This window comes from Podarcis liolepis (assembly GCF_965112155.1).
Source record: "Podarcis liolepis genome assembly, chromosome: 2".
Taxonomy (NCBI): Eukaryota; Metazoa; Chordata; class Lepidosauria; order Squamata; family Lacertidae; genus Podarcis; species Podarcis liolepis.
This window is the reverse complement of record NC_139555.1, coordinates 82,829,785-82,845,148: the sequence shown is the minus strand read 5'-3', so window position 1 is coordinate 82,845,148 and position 15,364 is coordinate 82,829,785. Positions and strand designations below refer to the sequence as shown.

The 15,364-nt window shown below is 40.0% G+C and overlaps 1 protein-coding gene across 1 annotated transcript in view; it reads left to right on the top strand.

Moving 5' to 3' along the window:
• IL17RD (interleukin 17 receptor D) overlaps positions 1-15,364 on the top strand; it is a 59,859-nt gene that overhangs the window by 33,400 nt on the left and 11,095 nt on the right. The window contains exons 2-10 of the mRNA XM_083489310.1: positions 4,383-4,440; positions 5,895-6,020; positions 8,136-8,254; positions 8,897-9,017; positions 9,785-9,829; positions 9,931-10,082; positions 12,285-12,350; positions 13,041-13,095; positions 14,154-14,264. Of these exons, the coding sequence (XP_083345436.1) occupies positions 4,383-4,440; positions 5,895-6,020; positions 8,136-8,254; positions 8,897-9,017; positions 9,785-9,829; positions 9,931-10,082; positions 12,285-12,350; positions 13,041-13,095; positions 14,154-14,264 (853 nt within the window). The remainder of the gene's footprint in view (positions 1-4,382; positions 4,441-5,894; positions 6,021-8,135; positions 8,255-8,896; positions 9,018-9,784; positions 9,830-9,930; positions 10,083-12,284; positions 12,351-13,040; positions 13,096-14,153; positions 14,265-15,364) is intronic.

Sequence of the window (15,364 nt, the reverse complement as noted above, 5' to 3'; positions counted from 1 at the left end):
ACTGTCTCTCAGCCTAACCAACCCTCAGGGTTTTTGCGAGCATAAAATCAGAAAGGGGAGGGCCATAGACACCAGCTTGAACTTCTTGTAGAGATTGTGGGATATAACTGTAACCAATAAATATTTTCAAAACATTTAATTTTGATAAGCTGCTTTTTAGGGCTAGGACCTAACAAAAAACATGACTGCTCCCAAACAACCCTGGGAACTGCAGTTTGTTAAGATTTCTTAAAATTGTAGCTCTGTGGGGCAAACTACACTTCCCAGGACTATTTGCAGGAAGCCAGGTGCTTTCAGTGCTTGGTGTATGCACAAGCTTTTCTGCTAGGCTTTTGATTTATTTTAATTACTACCTGCTCTATTTTGTGCACTTGGTGTTTAAATGTTCTCTTTTGTCATCCTTTGGTATTTTAAAGTTCTGAAACGCCTGGGGCAGGAAGTTAAAGGCAGAAAAACAATACATAAACCAACAGAAGTGAAATGGATAGCACAGTGCTACCTAAGTATGGTGGTAGCACATTTTGAAAGGTCAGTTCTTCTGACTCTGCTTGGCTTGGGGTATAGCTGTTGTGGTTTTAACACACACACACACACACACACACACACACACACACACACACCCTGCTCATCCCAATGCATTAAAGAAGCCTCGCTGCACCATTCAGAGACCAATAATTCTCTTCAGAGTGCCTCCTGAAGCCGCCCAGAGTGGCTGGGGAGACTCAGCCAGATGGGTGGGGTATAAATAATATATTATTATTATTATTATTTATTATTATTATTATTATATCACTTCTTCACCCTGCTGTCTGGCGGGGCCAGACCCCGACAAGAGCCATGTGCTGAGGCAGTTATGAATGCAGAATACTTTAACCTGAGGAGGCTGACAAAGAGGATCTTTGATAAGCTGCACACGTTGACTCAATGCTGCATTGTCATGTATAGAGGGGATTGTGAGAATGGGCATTGCTCTTGACACCAAATAGTATTCAGTGTTGCAGTATAGCTCACCTTCTTCTTTCTCCTTTTTCAGCAGTGTGTGTTCCAACTAACTAGGCCCTGGATTTATCATCAGGGGACTGATGCAGATTGTATGGTGCTTTCACACAGCAACTAATCCAGTCCTGACCACTATGGCCTATGTTCTCTGTGGCAAGCACTCGTAACATAAAGTGGATGAGTTTACCATAGGCCAACAACAAACCCACTATAGTAAAAACATTTCCCCCACCCTTTTTGTGGCTGGCCTATGTTCTTGTTTAGTAGTAAATGACTGAAAAGGTTTTCATCTGCTTCTAACAAGGCATAATTTAGCGACAACAGAAGAGACTACTGGGAGGTAATTTTGCCTCCTTCCTGTTTCAGGAAACCTTTTTAAACTTGATATGCTCAAACCTAAAGATAAGATAAGCAAATGAAAAGGCAACTAGACAGGGTAGCCAGATTACAAGGTGCACTCTGAAAGCACTAAACAGTATCTGTTTTGATCCTTTAAGTAGCAGTTTACATCTCCTTAAAAAGAGATTTGACTCAGATGCTAATTACAGCCGGATGCATTGTTTTCCCTTCCCTACACCTGCTTTTGACTTTTTAAAGTTGGTGAGCGACAGTACAGGTTTATACATGCTTCTGATGATACAGAATCCTTTTGTTTAGTGCAGCACTGTTACCAAACATGGCCTCCTGCAAATTTGCAGGAGCGTGTCTAATCGAGACACACCATGGTTTTGCAGTTCCTTAAACCCCTATGAAGGACTTGGGGGATAGGCCATAGCTGAGTGGTGAAGTACGTGTTTTTCACCCCATGTTCAGTCTCTTGTTATAAGGTTTTTTTAGGTAGCAAGACTGAGAGAGATTCTAGAGAGCCACTGTACCATCAGGATAGACCAAGGGGTGGAAATGCTTTTTTGCTTGCGGGCCAACACATGTAGTATAGAAATTATATGGCAGGTGGCCTAATCCCTTGCACTGGAACGACACACTTGTTGGCTGGCTGTTGAAGCATCCAACCTGGATGACAGCCCTAGCAGCCCAAGATGCAAGTAGCTGGTTATACTACACTCTGCATTGGAGCCACTTGATACTACAGTGGAACCTTGGTTCTCAAATGTAATCCGTTCCGGAAGTCCGTTCGACTTCCAAAACGTTCGAAAACCAAGGCCCAGCTTCCGATTGGTGCAGGCGCCCTGGAAACAATAGCCAATAACCACAGCAGACATTTGGGTTCCAAAAAATGTTCGAAAACCAGAATATTTATTTTCGGGTTTTCGGCGTTCAGAAGCCCAAATGTTCGAGTACCAAGGCATTTGTTTGAGAACGAAGGTTCCACTGTAAAACTTGTGCTTCTGTTGCTAAGACAGTAGAGACACAATTGTCCCCAAAGCAAGACCAATATTTCACACGGCTACTGAAACCCACACTGTGCCTTGCATAGCTTGTTGCTCTTGCTTTATAGGAAGAGGACTGAATGGAGGCTGAGGAAGAGATATAGCGTGACTATGCAATCCTCTTGCTTGCCTATGTAGAAACCACTGACTCCTGTTTGGCTGCTGGAATGTAGTGGGTAAGAGTTCCACCCCTTGCTCTGTCCACCACTGACATATGGCTCCGGAAGATTACAGTGGCACCTCGGGTTACAGGCGCTTCAGGTTACAGACTCTTCTAACCCAGAAATAGTACCTTGGGTTAATAACTTTGCTTCAGGATGGGAACAGAAATGCAGCAGTGGCAGCGGCAGCAGGAGGCCACATTAGCTAAAGTGGTGCCTCAGGTTAAGAACAGTTTCAGGTTAAGAACGGACCTCCAGAACGAATTAAGTTCTTAACCTGAGGTACCACTGTACATTTGAGTGAATGTGGCTCTCAGACTAGAAAAGTTTCTCCTTCTCTGCTTTGTAACCATACACCTATTAGCATACATCTCTTGGGAGGAACTTACAGAGGACTGCTGAGTAATAAATAATAATTGTATCTCATTGGGATTCCTCTACATGTTTTGTGAGCACAATTAGTATTCATTCGTAACCTAATACTGCCAGGAGTTTGATTTTCCATGTTTTATTCATTTTATTTTATTTATGGCATTTATAGCCCACCTTTTTCTCAGAGGAGCTGGAGGTGGTGTACATGGTTCTCTCCCTCTTCATTTAACCCCCCCCCCCACAACAACCCTGTTAGGTAGGTTAGGCAGTGACTGGCCCAAGGTCAGCCAGTGAACTTGATAGCTGAGTTGGGACTTTAGTGGGGTCTCTCAGGTCCTAGTCTGATGCTCTTAACCATTACTCACACCACATGGCTTTAGAAAATATGGAACGCTTTTAAAATTGGCATCCTGTTAAAATGGATAACAGTTTTCCTCTGAGCTGGTAAGAGTATCTGGCATCTTAAAGGAATGCTTGAACAGTAAAATCCCAACCCAGTAAATAGTCATAATTGGTCAGGTATTAGTGCTTTATAAGCAGTGAATATCTGATCAGCAGCTGATTTAAATTTTAACATGGAATGGCTGGAAGCTGAAATGCAGGATCACTCAGAACAGTTCTCCAATACATTCCCACAGGATGAAAAGCCTCTCAAAGTGAAAAACAAACTTTTAGCCTGGAGTTCCTAACCTAAATTCACTTGTGTTGCAACTCTGTAGGAGGTAGGGAATGAATTTAATCCATTGATTGTACTGAGAGAATAGAAAACCGTGCTTGGTTTTCCTACCACAATTATAGAGGCCAAGAATAGTGCCGAGGGGTGGTTTAAAGAAGCTGCCCAGGCAGGTTTTGCAAAAGCTTTGTGAAAGAAAGGAAATAGTCAACTGTAGTTAGATAATATAGCTATTATTTTCATTATTCATTCTTGAGTATCAATTTTTAGTGGTAGTACAAGATGTTCAAAGTGTTGGAACAAGGGTAGATATTCTGTGTAGGCTGCAAATTCAGATGTCTGAAAATGCAGTTTTCTTTACTGAAGAGTCTTCAAGTGCTGATGTGCCTCATTCCCAAGTTATTCTATCACAACATTACTTTAATCTCAGTTAAGCTTGTTCTATGCAAGCATTAGTTTATTTACCTGAAGAATAAGTGTGTGTGTGTGTGTAGAGCTAATTTTTCACATGTTCTTGATTCTATGTGTGCAACCTAAATACATTAAATAGCTATCACAGTTGTATGGATTTCATACTTTTACTTGGTTTCTTCCTGACTTCTGATCTGGACAGGTACTCCTAACAAAAGATCACTTGAAGCACAATGCTTTCCAATGGAGGCAGTTAACGTTCAGCTAAAGGCATCAGAGATAGAAGAGCCAAATGAATTCATGTGTGAGCTGAGTCCAATTTATCTTCAAATTCAAAGTAATTAGTGTACAACAAACTTTTCTTTTGTTTCTCTGTAGGCTTTATCGCCAATTGGAAAGAATCCCGGGTTACTTAATATCACCTTTAAGTATGACAGTAAGTTCTCCTTCCTGTTTCCTCTGGAAACACGTTTACTCATTTCATTTGTTAATGTATTAAATGAGTTTTTAACACCATGTATTGAAGTAATCTATTTTTTTTTAAAAATCAACAGTGATAATAGAGAATTGTTGAATTAGCACATTTTATTTAGTTAATCTAATTATTTAGAGCAGAGTGGCTAATCTCCCAGACGTTGTTGAGCATCAGCCTTAGCCAGCTTTGTCAATGATCTCATCATGGGAGTTAAATTCCTGCAACATTTGGAGGGCCAGAGGTTAATGCACCCAATGTAGGGCTGTTACAGGTAACAACATAAAAAACTGTGTATGCATAATATCAAAGCAGTGTACAAACACAATTTGTAACAACAAAGACGATTAAAATGATAAATCAATAAAAAGCAACCTCACCAGAACAAATAAACAGAACAGTAAAATTCAGAGAGCTCTGGTAACTGAGGGATGCCTGTTTGAATAAGAATTGTCTTAAGTGGCTCATCTAGAATGGAAAGAAGCCTGCTGGATCTCACTAGGGATGGTGCTCTAACTGCAGCAGCACACTTGTTCACCGAGAAGAGAATTAAAGGGCTTTAAGCTACTTACATGCTATGGCATGCTTATGCAAATAAGGCAGATGATACTGGTTTTTACTGGATCTTTGGTTGGGCTTTGGAAGAAAGGATGTCCAAGGGAGCCATTCTTGTATACTCTCACTACTGTAGTTGCTGCATACAGGGTATTTCATAATGACTGCAGCCTTCATCACCATGAGGAAATAACAGAGACTAGAGAGCCAGGCTACGATCCACCCACGTTTAACCCCATAAAAGTGAATAATTTACAATGTTAATTCTTGCTGAATTGTCTTTCCTTGTTAACATTGGATCCTATCTCATAGTACATAAAATTTTGTCATTAATGGTTTATTTCTAATATGGACCATGGATACCTTTTTTCCGCCTTTCCCTAGTCAGTATTCTTAAAAGCTATTTTCTGTCAAGTACAAAAGATTTATTTGCCCGAAATCTGTTCTTTGTTCTTCTGAAAAGAAATCAAAAGTAATGGAATAAGATTGTCATTTTTGAGCATAAAGCCTTAGCAACAGGAATCGAAAAATGGAAAGCTAGCTATTAATTTGATCCAGATGTTGCAGGAAGTTCTTGCTCAAAACTTCCTATTAAAAGACAGGTTTCTATTTTTGCTAATAGGAAGCTCTTGCTGTCCTTCATTTGAATTGTGCAGCAGAATAGGAGCTTTCACTAATTTATAGTTATATCATGGTGGTGATCTCAGAGCAGTCATCTAGAGAACAAAATTATGAGGCTTGATAGATAGCAGGAACATCTTCTGCAGAACTCTTTTTTTAAAAAGTGTATTGGCTAAGCTCTTGAATGTGTCTTTGCGTAAGGCCTGGATTAAATGTATTTCACCCAATTGTTCTTTCTTTAGACTGTACTCCTTATTTGAGCTCACTGGGAAAGCATGTAATTGGTGATGTACAGAACATCACTATTAGCCAGTATGCATGCTCTGATCAAGTTGCCGTGACAATACTGTGGACAGCAAATCCCATTGGTGAGTAGAATAAAAAAGAAATTGTGCTCATGTGCCCTTTGTAGTAGCAATTAGTTGATGACTTCTGTTCATGGACACTCCAAGTAGAATTGCTCTTGTCACCTTACGGGTCTTCTCAAATCTCCTGAAATTAATCCCCCTAAAATTTGGGCTAGAAACTTGAGAAAAATTTGTTAGGAAAAGAGCTGCAGGCTGTCCAAATAAGCTAAACTAAGCACTCTAGCCTGAAGGACACTTATTTGCAATGTTTCAAATGGTACTCTCGCCATTTTTTAAAAAAGGGCAAGTTCTGTACAATTGCTAAATCTTTAAGAAGTCCTTTGAAAATCAGTTTCAGCCTAGATTAGGTTTGAATGGTTGGGAGCATGTTTAACCCTCTCCCATTAAAATCACTGGTTCTTAAAGGTGCACAATTTGATTCACCCCCCTCTAGGTTAGATTGTTTGTGCCTCTCCTGCTTTCCATTTACAATTGTGATTTGAGACATGCTTAATTGGAAATAGATTTTAGTGAATTCTTGTACCTTCCAAGAATAAAGTAAGGAAAGTATAAACAGCATTTATAAACAAAATTCAATGCAGGGATACACCTTACAGAACAATTGTGTCTTTCAGTGTGTGTTTAAATCTGTTAGCCTTTCAAAAGGGCTGAGGTCATGAACTGATTATAGAAATGTACTTTGCTGAAGAATTAGTAAATATATTTTGTGGAAATAGAAAAATGTCTAAAGCTTGATAACATGCAGCTTACCGCTGATGAATTTTGAATTGAAAACAATGAGCAGATAGAGAGAAGGAATGTGAAAGTGATACTCAATGCTTCGAAGAGTGCAGAGTTACTGAATTGGTAATCTGCAGCTGCAGGTTTGGCTGCATCCAATCTCCACGGGATACAAAGCTTGGTGCTTTCTCTTGTAATGATCAGAGGTTAATCCTTCTGAAAGCATCAAGAGAGAACTGTAGTTGAAGGATCTCAGGTAACAGGGAGCCCGTTAACTCTTCTCTTTCATGGTCTATATGTTAGCACAAACACTGCTTTTGTTCCTCTAAATATTAAGAACACAGTGGGTGGCTCATTTGTATTTCCCATTGCAAGATCATTTAGAGCTCTGAAATAAGATGTGTGTGTGTGTGTATTTTCGAAACCTGCATTCAAACGCAACAAATATCCAGAGTTGAACTATGGTAATCCAGTTTTGGTTTACGTACTTTTGGACTATGGGAGCGTCCCCCAGACTTTATAAACACACACAGTTATCAAGCGCTGTGCTTAGATTCTTTTTTCACCTCAGCCTCTTACTCAGAATCTGTTTTGTTCATGAATGGTATAAGCACTGTAGATTGCAAACTTAGCCTTTCTTCTGAAGTGTGTGTGATTTACAAGATTCTTTGTAGGCCAGTTATGCAAAGCACCTTGTCTTAAAAACAAAAAGAAAAAACCCACCCTTTGTTTCTGAGCCTTGTAACCATTTTTAACATGATCCTCATCCAAACCAAATTTCATCTGACGTTTTCAGAACTGTAGCCACTTTGAACACTTCTGAAATTCAGTAGGTGTTTTTGGACTTTCTTCCTATCTCCAAGCTTGGGGCCTGAGGCTCTTTCAAGTTGAATTGTACTTTGGAGGCACTGTTTGCTGTTCATGAGAGGTGCTCTCAAGTGCTCCTCAGCACATGCTCAGGGACACAGGCCTGACATCCAAATGCCTTGGCTTCGTGCCAAGGTCAGACAACTTTTGTGGCTGCCTGCCTCTGAGCAGGATGTAAGCGCAGCTTGTGCTCATCATCTAGCAAATTTTTAAAAGCATGATAGAGAGGCTACATGTGCTATTATGTGCTACACATGCTACATTAAAAAAGAAAAATGTGGCTATTTGCAGGTTGGCACCAGGCATTTTAATATCACAGAGCCTCTTCCAGCATTAGCTCAGCGCTGTGGGAACCACTGTAGTGTGGCTTTTTCATATGATGCACCATTAATAGTACAAAGTTTTTTTGGAGGGGAAGGTCACATGGAAGGAACCAGCTGATGAATAATATATCCATCATATATAAAACACACATACACATCCAGCCTTTAAATATGTATTTTTTAATTTTTGTTTAAATGTATGCAGGTATTGAATTTCTGAAGGGTTTTCGAGTAATACTTGAAGAGTTAAAATCAGAGGGAAGACAATGTCAACAGTTGGTCTTAAAAGACCCAAAGCAGCTGAATTCAAGTTATAAATGGACTGTAAGTAGTGTATTTTAAGGAAATAGTATTTTTTTAAGAAAGTGTTGAATAATTTGGGTAAAAAATCCAGAACTATTATTTTATGAGAAGCCTATTTGAAGTTAGTGGAGCTTCTGGTACACGTGACCTTGATTTTTAGAACACATTTTCCCTGTTTTTATCAGAGCACAGCATACTACTCTTCTTTGAAAATTCCCCTGCTTACCTCTTTGCAGCAAGGAAATAGTTCTATGAAGTGCCAGAAGGAAAGTGTATGACTACTTTGCAGGGGGAGGGGTTGCTTCTGATCAGAATATTATGGGACAAGCTAAGAGACTTCTAGCTTGTGTTTATACCAAGAACCAGCACTTTATGAGAGAGAGAGGCTTTTACAAACTCCTGACTCCCACCAGCCCTAGTTTCTGCAAAATCATGAACCCGCCTGTGCCCTCTTTAAGAGAGTTGTTAATTAAGTCATTCAAAAAAGTAAGGGGTCTAGTCCCCTTTTGGTTCCCATGTGCTTCAAGCACTGGCAAAGAAAAAAGATGGCAAATAAACATACTTGCACTCAAGTTGACCATGCAGCAAGCTTTAAAATACGTTACTGACTGGCTTTAATTTCTGTCTTCTCTTTCTCTCCCCCCCTCCCCCAACCATTTGCAGGGAGTGGAGTCTCAGTCTTTTCTCAATCTGAAATTTGAAACTGACTACTTTGTGAAGGTTGTCCCTTTCCCATCCATTAAGAACGAAAGCAACTACCACCCATTTTTCTTCAGAACTCGGCGTAAGTGCATTGGCAATTGCGGCTTTCTGCTTTTAAAGGTACCTGTGTCTTGTGTCTTAAGGAAAGCAGGTAGCAACTTGAAACGCCGAAGTTTCCACTTCCAGCTAAAATCTACTTCACATAAATTTGGAGGCCTTGGAGAGAAAGATGGGAATGGGAATCAGAGTCAACAATACAGGAAGTGTTAAGAAATGTTTTGATACATTAATAATAAGTTCATTTAATGGCATTCAGATTGCTCTGGCCCTCCCCCCATCTCCCCATGATTGGTTTTAGGAAGGTAAAATAGCATCATAAGGTTGTGCCTCTGCTTGTCACCTATCAGGATAAGATTCAAATGACAATTGCAGCCATCCTATGAGTAACCTGATTGTCTGAATCCATTTTTTCAAAGCTTCATGCTATAATTGCTTGATGCTACAATTAAGCAATTGTTAAGAGACCCTGGGGTTCTCTTTTTCCTCTTCTTCACTTAGTGAGGGTCACATGACTTGCTGGTGTTAAGGAGGTCCTGCTTTTTATATGATGCCCAGCAAATTTATGGGAAACTGCTATATTTGTGTAAGCTATTTGTTGGAATCCTTGACCTGCCTTATTCCAAGGACTCTAGGCAGGTAACAGATAAATGATTCTTTGACATTCTGAAGCCTGTGATATAATATATGATATAACCCAACCTGGACTCATCAAGGATGAAAGGAAGGGTGTATACTTGTTTGTAAAACCTGAGTTTTAAAGAATCCATTATTGTTTTTTCCCCTTGCTAGCCTGTGAACTGCTACTGCAGCCAGAAAACTTAGCCTGCAAACCTTGTAAGTGGAAATATTTGCTCAGTATTCCTTAAATGAAGATTGTATAATTAATAGTTTTTCCTAAAATAGTAATTAATGTTTAAATATCTCTTCCTTGATAGTCTGGAAGCCAAGGAATCTGAACGTTACCCAGCAAGGCTTTAATATGCATGTGTCTTTTGACCATGCACCGCATAATTTTGGATTCAGATATTATTATCTGCACTACAAACTTAAAAACGAAGGACACTTCAAACAGAAGACTTGCAAACAGGTTGGCTGAGCATGATTTATAACATGGTTCACAATGCTCTGTACATGAAACTGTTAAGCATAAAATTCCTGTAGGGACAAGTTTTTGAAAGAGATTCTTTGGACAGTTTCCTTTTTGAGCAGAACAAATAAAAATCTTCCGTACTGGTTGATAGGGATAAATATGTCACATGGTTTCTATGTTTGTTCTAGCATTCCAAGAGACCAGACAAAATTTTACTGCATGAAACAGGTTCCAATGTGCTGGGGCTCATCTATGTTAAAATGTATCGCACAAGTTGATTGGTTGTAGTTTAGTGGTGCCCAATGCTTTTTAGCAAATAAATTTGACTAACTGATAGTTAAGTGTTAACAGCTCTGTGCTGGCAGACCTAATTTCCAGCAGATTTAGGGCACAGTTCCTAACACAGTCATACCTTGGAAGTCGAACAGAATCCGTTCTGGAAGTCCATTCGACTTCTAAAACATTCGGAAACCAAAGTGAATGGCTATAGGAATCTCCTGCAGCCAATCGGAGGCCACGGAAGCCTTGTCGGATGTTCGGCTTCCAAAAATTGTTCACAAACTGGAACAGTCACTTCTGGGTTTGCAGTGTTTGGGAGCCAAAACGTTTGAGAACTAAGCTGTTTGAAAACCAAGGTATGACTGTATAGGAGTTAACATTGGCTGAAGAGCAGTAGGATTCAGCAGAAGCTCCACTATGCTGATGAAATGAAAAACAGGCTGCATCTCAACAGGCACACAGAATCTATGCACCCAACACACTGGTGGAGTGGATGAACGAGGGCAGAGTTATGGGCACCCATTTCAATGGCAAAACAGCTTGCCAGTCCTAGATCCGGTGCCATACTTCTCCCTAAATGTACTGGCCTGTGTGAATTGGCTCCCTCTGTTTGTGGACATCATTTGGCATCAGCAGCAGCATAGCCTCTGATTAGGGAAGAGTGGTAGAATTTCCAGGAACTGTTCATGCATCTGTCATTTCGCCCCTTTGTTTTCCAAATTGCATGTTCCCTTCTAGACTGTGTTCTGGATATAGCAGACCTGCTGCCAGTGTATCTCTTGAGTGTGATGTAATATGAGTGCGGGGTTGCTGTCCTCATCAGTGTACTTAAAGTGAACTTTAAGGTTCACTGATTATTACAGCTGAGTGAAGAATATGCTACGTTGCTCACAGGAATTTCTAACTAGGAAAACCCATTGGGAACACTCCCACCAAAGTTAAAACATTTTTGAATTCAATGGTTTTTTCAATAGATTTCACTGGGTGCCTGACTTATCCATTGAAATCAATGGGATTTGAAAGTGCTCAATATTGCCTGGATCATGCCCACTGTGCAAAACTTGGATCTCTTTCAATCATTCTGTGCCACAATAATGGGATCTTAGCAGTTATTTCTATTCACATTGGATTGATCCACATAGAATAGGATAATACAGTGTTTAGACTTTAGTACTGCAGCATGTAAAGTACTTGATAGCACAGACATACACCACAGTGTTTTGATCATATATCAGTATAAATGCATGCTATCTTTTTGAGAGTGGAAGTTGGGCTTAAATTTTACAAGTGCTCTTGCATTTTGGGGGTGGGGGTAGGGAGTTTTGTTTTGGGGTTGTTTTTTTGCAACCTGAGAACAGTAAGCAATCTATCTGGGCTAAGGGTCGTTTAAAGTTTCTATTGAATGCTAATGTAAGGTTTCCACCAAAGGCCACAAGAACTGCAATTCTAATTTCCTTGGGTTAAATACTGATTGCTTTCAATCATATGTATTTGTCTTTGGAATCTACTCCCTTGGGCAGTCTGATACACTTGGCTCTGAACCAGCTGAGCCAGTCTGTGAGTGCGGCAGAGTTCTCATTTGACTCTGGGAAGGAACACAGCCCTGTGTTCACTGTTGGATTTTAGGTCATGGGCTCTGAAGTCTTAATGTGAGACATTAAGTGGTTGGGAAAACCCAGCCAGATGGGTGGGGTAAAAATAATAAATATTCATTCATTCATTCATTCATTTGATCAATGACTCCAAAATCTTTGGGCTTAATAACATTGTTCTGTGTTTGCCTTTATTTGTACTGGGTGAATTTCAGATGCAGTATGAATTTCCAAATTGACTACTTTTTAATGGGAGTGCACCTTCTGCTTAGCATTCAAATGCATAGAAATGACTTACAAGAAAACAATTTATTTCATTTCTCCATAGGAAAAAAATACAGATGTCACAAGCTGTATTCTTCAGAATGTCTCACCAGGAGATTATATAATAGAGGTAATGCAATTATTTTAGTCTGAGAAGTTGGGGCTCACAGAAATTGTTCTTCTTCAAAATTAAAGGTGTCAGCATTTTGCATCTACTTTGAAGCTGGGAATGTACTTAGACAATGCTATATCATTACATTACTGCCATGGTGAAAAGATTGCTTATTTGCAAATAAAAAATAGGGGTGGTAGCTTGAAATCAAGCTATCTTTGTAACTCTTGATCCAAAGAAGAGTTTTAAACCTTGATTCTTATCTTATTAACACTAGCGTTATTTGCGGGTTGGAGAGACTCTTCAACATGTTTGACGTTTTTAATTTTTTTCAAACATGTCTAATTAATTTCATAGCTCTAATTTATGTTGCTGCTGCTGTTGTTGTTGTTTTTAAAAAAGCCAGACTGGCTCATTCATGTTTTCAGCGTGTGGTTGCTCTTTGTTTACTGGATGCTTCACAGTTGATTCTGTGAAATCAATTCTATTAAAAAGGATTGTGTTTGAGGCAATACTAAGCTTCTGTATTTGATGCTAAAGGACTCAGTCACACAGGCAAATCATCACTTTTATTCATCCATTCTTATTTTACCAGTAACACCATTTTTTTCTTGACTCATGGGTACTTAGTAGTGATTTGTCATATCTCTAAAAATAGATATTGTTATAAAGCATTTAAAATTTCTTTCTCCTCCCTTTTTTAAAAAGCTGGTTGACGATACCAATACAACAAGGAAAACAATGCATTATGCATTAAAACCAGGTATGATATATTTCTACTTGAAAGAGATGTTAATTTTCCATTTCCATCTGAAGAATAATTCTTAATCTCCAGTTAACTCCCAGTTAAGGTTAAAAGTTATGGGCCAGCTCTACACTGACCCTTTGCTCTGAAAGTTCTTGCAGCTGTGGTCTTTCTCCATAGATCACTTGAAAATTGCTGAGGTGGACCACTTAATGATTATTCCGCCTGTTGCAGCAGTTGTGATGTGCCGTGCTTAAATGCTATATGATGTTTAATTTTATTGTAATTGCTTCTTTTATTTCTTATGTTGTATTTTTGCTGCTTCCTTTATTTCTTATATTGTATTTACAGTTTGAATTCCATAGAATTCAGATTGTGTTTTTCACAGACATGCCGCAGACCACCTGAATGAAGCTTGTGGTGGTCTGCAGATCACAGTTTGGGAACCCCTGCATTACATCAAAAGAAGAGGGCAGAGGCCCTTCCTCTCTCGTCAGTGCTGTACCCTGTGTAATGGGTTATCCACACAATGTTAAATAGTGTGAAGCATGTTTGAGGTTGGGTTGTTCTACAAGGCGGAGTTTGTACAGCAAGGACAGCCATTATGATGCCCTCCAGAAGTTGCTGAACTCCAGTTCCCATCACCCATAGGAAAGTAATTGGGATGATGGGAGTTGTAGTGCAGTCTAATCTAACAACATCCAGAGGGCACCCTCTTGGCTGCCATTGGTGTATCACCCTCTACTGTGTGCTAGTTTCCCTGGATTGATGGTGAATTCTATAATTGTGATAATTGATGGAAAGATATATAGGGTGGAGGAATTTTTGCAATAGCGCCCCCCCCCATACCAATTACATAGAGATGGGAGAGGGGCCCTCTATTTGTGATGCATGCACTACAGTGGACTTAATAGAAATGAACGACATACTGCAAATATATGATTTAAATATCAGTATTGGGGGGAAGCCATTTAGTTAATGTAGGCTTGCCAGCAATGACAGTAGGAAAGTGAGATCGTTAAGAATATCACAATCTGTGAAGAGCTAATTTAGTGGTTTTCCTCTACTTTTCAAAGTGCACTCCCCATGGGCCGGGCCGATAAGAGCAATAGCCATTACAGTTCCATTGGTTGTCGTCTCTGCATTTGCAACACTTTTCACAGTGATGTGCCGCAAAAAGCAGCAAGGTTTGTATTTTTCCACATCATGAATTATAAGAGAGAAATGTCTATAGCAGTGCTAACATTGGAAGGAAACCTTGGAAGCCGCCCAGAGTGGCTGGGGAAACCCAGCCAGATGGGCGGGGTATAAATAATAAATAATTATTATTATTATTATTATTATTATTATTATTATTATTATTATTATATTTGTTTCTAAAGCTGGATTCTGTTGTTAGAAGTGCTCTGGATAGCTCTGTAGATGGAGCATGTGACTCTTAATTTCAGGGTTTGAGCCCCAAAGTGGGTGAAAGATTCTTGCATTGCGGGTGGTTGAACTGCCCTGACACTTACAGATATAGGGCAGTATACAAATTAAATAAATAAAATAAATAAAATAGATGACCTTTGTGATCCCTTCCAACTCTGCAAGTCTGTGATTCTCCTTCAGCCCTGTTTTGCTGCTGGAATCTCCAGCCTAACTGTAACCCTACATTGAGATTAACTTGCTCTCGCTCAGCAAACTCTATAGCCTTATCTTTGGGTGGTGAGATTTCCATTCAGCAAGGGGTGACACTGCTGTGACCTTTACCCAGAGGTGTGCCTTTTCTCCTGCAACTCCTCCAGTCAATCTTAGCAGTACTTGTAGTTTGGTATGTAGCTCCTGGGTCATGTGGTCCCTTTAGGGTTGCCATATCTTGAAGAGTAAAAGAGGATAGCCCGAGCCACTGCTAGCCCAAGCCAGGGAAAGGGGCACAAGGGGCTGCCGCCATGCCCATGTGCCTCTTTCCCCAGCTTGGGCTAGCAGCAGCCGCAGCATGCAGAGCAGCCTGTGCCCAAGCCAAATAAATAAGCAAATAAATAAATCCCCCCAAACTGAAACATTTCCTTTAAAATGTAAAAATCCCCCCTAGATGGGCATGTTGGCCCCCCAAAAGAGGACATGTCCGGGATTTCCCAGACATCTTCCTAGGTCCCTTGGCCTCAGCAATGGCTGAAGTTTGTCTAGGCTTAGTCCAGGGGTCAGCAAGGTTTACCTTGCCTGGGCTGGTTCATTCCAGTGGAGATCCCTTCGTGAGCGTGTTCGCCCATGATTTACTGCGTCTGCGCAGACGCGATTTCTGGTG